The following is a 4,433-nucleotide window of genomic DNA, read 5'->3' as shown; positions in this document are numbered from 1 at the left end:
AGCAGGTCTCCGGAACCGTTCGTCTTTGCGATCCTGCACCGGGAGAGGACGAATTAGGTTTTTGGGAAGCGCTGTGCGCGACTGCTCAAATTCGTCATCACGGGTCGTCTTCCGTCCAAGTCGGGCGGTGCTACTCATCGTCGTATTCATCGCCGTCAACAGCAGATCGTCGCCAACATCGTCATCAACACCGTCGCACCCATAATAGCTAACGATCAGTACGTCCAACATCCTCTGTTCATGTCTGTTTCTACAGCTACTGTTACGTGTTTGCTGCTGTTATGCATGTCTTGCTGTTCTTCTAGTTTGCTAGATTTTTGCATGCTAGTATCTCTTCTAGTCATGAATTATTTACTGGAATTAATCATGAACTTGCCTAATTTTCTAACAATCCAAAAACCTAATTATAGGCAATTTCCTGAGTTAACTATGGCTGGATTCGCTGATGCACTGAGGCCGGATAAGTTTACCGGTGTGCACTTTAAGAGGTGGCAGGTGAAGACCACGCTCTGGCTTACTGCTCTGAAAGTTTTCCACGCTAGTGTTGGTGCTCCAGAGGGAATGACCGACGAAGATCGGAGAAAATTCCAGGAAGCCAATACTATGTTTGTGGGATGCATTCTGAGTGTTCTTGCTGACCGTCTGTGTGATGTGTACATGCACATAAACGACGAAAAAATTCTGTGGGATGCATTGAATGAAAAATTCGGTGCAACAGATGCAGGCAGTGAACTGTACATCATGGAGAGTTTTCATGACTACAAGATGGTCAATAACCGTTCTGTGGTTGAACAAGCTCATGAGATACAGTGCATTGTGAAGGAACTTGAACTCCTTAAATGTGTTCTACCCGACAAATTCATGGCTGGGTGCATGATTGCAAAGTTGCCTCCTTCATGGAGGAACTTCGCCACAACTCTGAAGCATAAGAGACAGGAGATATCAGTTGAAAATCTGATTGCATCTCTTGATGTTGAAGAAAAAGCTCGGGCTAAAGATACCACTGAAAAAGGAGGTGAGGTTCAGCCTACTGCTAACATGGTGCAGAGGTACCCACAGAACAAGAACAAAGGGAAGAACAAACCTGTTTCCAACAAGCCTACCAAGACTACTACCTTCAAGAAGAAGAAGTTCAACAAGGCTGAGCTAGAGTGCTACGCCTGTGGGAAGCCTGGACACTTTTCCAAGGAATGCCCTGAACGTGCAGACCGCAGAGGGAAAACAAACTCCAACACTGTCAACATGGTGACCGCTAGCAATACTGATGTGTATGGTAATTTACCTATTGTGCTTTCAGTATTTCAATCATCTTCGTGGTGGATTGATTCGGGTGCTAACGTTCATGTGTGTGCTGACATCTCCCTGTTTACTTCTTATCAGGTCGCAAGGGATTCTTCCGTCCTAATGGGGAATGGGTCACATGCTTCTGTTCATGGCATTGGCACGGTGGATCTGAAGTTTACTTCGGGAAAGGTCGTGCAACTAAGGAACGTGCAGCATGTCCCTACTATGAACAAGAATCTAGTTAGCGGCTCCCTTCTATGTCGAGATGGATTTAAGGTAGTTTTAGAGTCCAATAAAGTAATCGTGTCAAGATTTGGACAATTTATAGGAAAAGGCTATGAGTGCGGAGGCTTGTTCCGCTTTTCTCTTTCAGATTTTTGCAATAAGTCAATAAACCAAATTTGTGCTAGTGTTAATGATGATGCAAGTATTTGGCACTCTCGTTTATGTCATATTAATTTTGATTTAATGTCTCGGCTATCCAGCATGAGTTTAATTCCGAACTTCACAGTTGCCAAAGGTTCTAAGTGCCATAGTTGTGTGCAATCTAAGCAACCTCGAAAGCCTCATAAGGCTGCCGAGGAGAGAAACTTGGCACCTCTAGAACTCATACATTCTGATCTTTGTGAGATGAATGGTGTGTTGACAAAAGGTGGAAAGAGATATTTCATGACTTTGATTGATGATTCGACTAGATTTTGCTATGTTTATTTGTTGCAAACTAAAGATGAAGCATTAGACTACTTTAAAATCTATAAAGCTGAAGTTGAAAATCAACTAGAGAGAAAGATCAAGCGTCTTAGGTCCGATCGTGGTGGAGAGTATTTTCCAAAAGTTTTTGATGAATTTTGTGAGGAACATGGTATTATTCATGAGAGGACGCCTCCCTATTCACCTCAATCAAATGGAGTGGCCGAGAGGAAAAACCGCACATTGACTGACTTGGTGAATGCCATGTTAGACACTGTTGGTTTATCTAAGGCATGGTGGGGGGAGGCTCTATTGACTTCATGTCATGTCCTGAATAGAGTTCCCAACAATAATAAAGAGAAAACCCCTTATGAGGAGTGGGTTGGGAGAAAACCATCACTTTCTTATTTGCGCACTTGGGGATGTTTGGCAAAGGTCAATATTCCAATTCCTAAGAAACGCAAACTTGGACCAAAGACAGTGGATTGTGTCTTTCTAGGGTATGCTCAACGGAGCATTGCTTATAGGTTTTTAGTGGTAAAATCTGAAGTACCTGATATGCATGTTGATACTATAATGGAATCTCGTGATGCAACATTTTTTGAGAACATATTTCCTATGAAAGATATGCATAGCATTGCTAGATTTTCTTCTGAGATAATTCCTGAATCTAGTACAACTGATGAATATTTCGAACAATCACATGAGGAAGTCCTTGAGAAGGATAACAATGAAGTTCCTAGAAGGAACAAGAGACAAAGGATTGCAAAATCCTTTGGTGATGATTTCATTGTATACCTTGTGGACGACACACCCAAGACGATTGCAGAAGCATATGCATCTCCGGATGTAGATGATTGGAAAGAAGCTGTTCATAATGAGATGGACTCAATTCTTTCTAATGGAACTTGGGAACTAACTGATAGACCATATGGTTGTAAACCTGTGGGCTGTAAGTGGGTGTTTAAAAAGAAGCTAAAGCCTGATGGTACTATTGATAAATACAAGGCGCGGCTAGTGGCCAAGGGCTACACTCAGAAAAAAGGCGAAGATTACTTTGACACCTATTCACCCGTTGCTAGAATGACCACCATTCGAGTGTTACTTTCCTTGGCTGCCTCTTATGGTCTTATCATTCATCAAATGGATGTAAAGACAGCTTTTCTCAATGGAGAGTTGGAAGAGGAGATCTATATGGATCAGCCTGACGGGTTTGTGGTAAAGGGTGAAGAGAGAAAGGTGTGCAAGTTGTTAAAATCTTTGTATGGTCTGAAACAGGCACCTAAGCAATGGCATGAGAAGTTTGAAAGAACTTTGACTTCTGCAGGATTTGTCATTAACGAGGCTGATAGGTGTGTTTACTATCGCCATGGTGGGGGCAATAGTGTCATATTATGTTTGTATGTGGATGACATACTGATCTTTGGTACAAACATTAATGCAATTAATGAGGTCAAGTCTTTTCTATCAAAAAGTTTTGACATGAAAGATCTGGGAGAAGCCGATGTAATTCTAAACATCAAACTTATTAAGGATGAGAGTGGGATTACATTAACGCAATCTCACTATGTTGAGAAGGTCTTGAACCGATTCGGTTTTATGGATAGCAAGCCTTCTCCAACACCTTATGATCCCAGCGTGACACTCAGAAAGAACAAGAAAGAAACGAGAGATCAATTAAGATACTCTCAAATTGTCGGTTCACTCATGTACTTAGCTAGCGCTACAAGACCAGATATCTCTTTTGCTGTGAGCAAACTGAGTAGGTTCATGTCCAACCCGGGTGATGATCATTGGCATGCACTAGAAAGGGTCTTGCGCTATCTGAGAGGTACTATGAGTTACGGAATTACTTATTCAGGGCATCCTGCTGTGCTAGAAGGATATAGTGATTCAAATTGGATCTCCGATGTTGATGTACTTTACGCAACAAGTGGGTATGTACTTACTCATGGTGGTGGCGCAGTGTCATGGAGGTCCTGCAAGCAAACCATATTGACGAGGTCAACTATGGAAGCAGAATTAACTGCTTTGGACACAGCTACTGTTGAGGCAGAATGGCTGCGTGAGCTCTTGATGGACTTGCCGGTTGTTGAAAAACCTGTACCGGCTATTCTTATGAATTGTGATAACCAAACGGTTATCGCTAAAGTGAACAATTCTAAAGATAATGCAAAGTCATCAAGACACGTGAAAAGACGTTTGAAGTCTGTCAGGAAGTTGAGAAACTCCGGAGTAATAACTGTTACATATATACAAACAGACAAAAACCTGGCAGATCCCTTTACAAAGGGACTATCACGAAATGTGATAGATATTGCATCAAGGGAGATGGGTATGAGACCCATAGATATTACACCATAGTAGTAACCCAACCTTTGTGATCGGAGATCCCGTGAATTAGGATCTGGGAAGAACAAGCTATTGGTTAACTGAGGAGAGTAATAACTTATGATCGT

The 4,433-nt window shown here is 42.0% G+C and overlaps 1 protein-coding gene across 1 annotated transcript; it reads left to right on the top strand.

The window, feature by feature from the left end:
- Window positions 1-429: 429 nt before the first annotated feature.
- Window positions 430-3,292, top strand: LOC147985981 (uncharacterized). The gene is made up of 4 exons (XM_087541822.1): window positions 430-1,296; window positions 1,381-1,560; window positions 2,410-3,185; window positions 3,253-3,292. Exons 1-4 carry the CDS (start codon window positions 430-432, stop codon window positions 3,290-3,292), a joined length of 1,863 nt encoding a protein of 620 aa, XP_087397948.1.
- Window positions 3,293-4,433: the final 1,141 nt, after the last annotated feature.

The sequence above is a fragment of the Triticum urartu genome, chromosome 2A, assembly GCF_056163025.1.
Source record: "Triticum urartu cultivar PI428250 chromosome 2A, HENAU_Tu73, whole genome shotgun sequence".
NCBI lineage: Eukaryota > Viridiplantae > Streptophyta > Magnoliopsida > Poales > Poaceae > Triticum > Triticum urartu.
The sequence above is the reverse complement of the archived record's forward strand: the minus strand, read 5'-3'. Positions and strand labels throughout refer to the sequence as shown.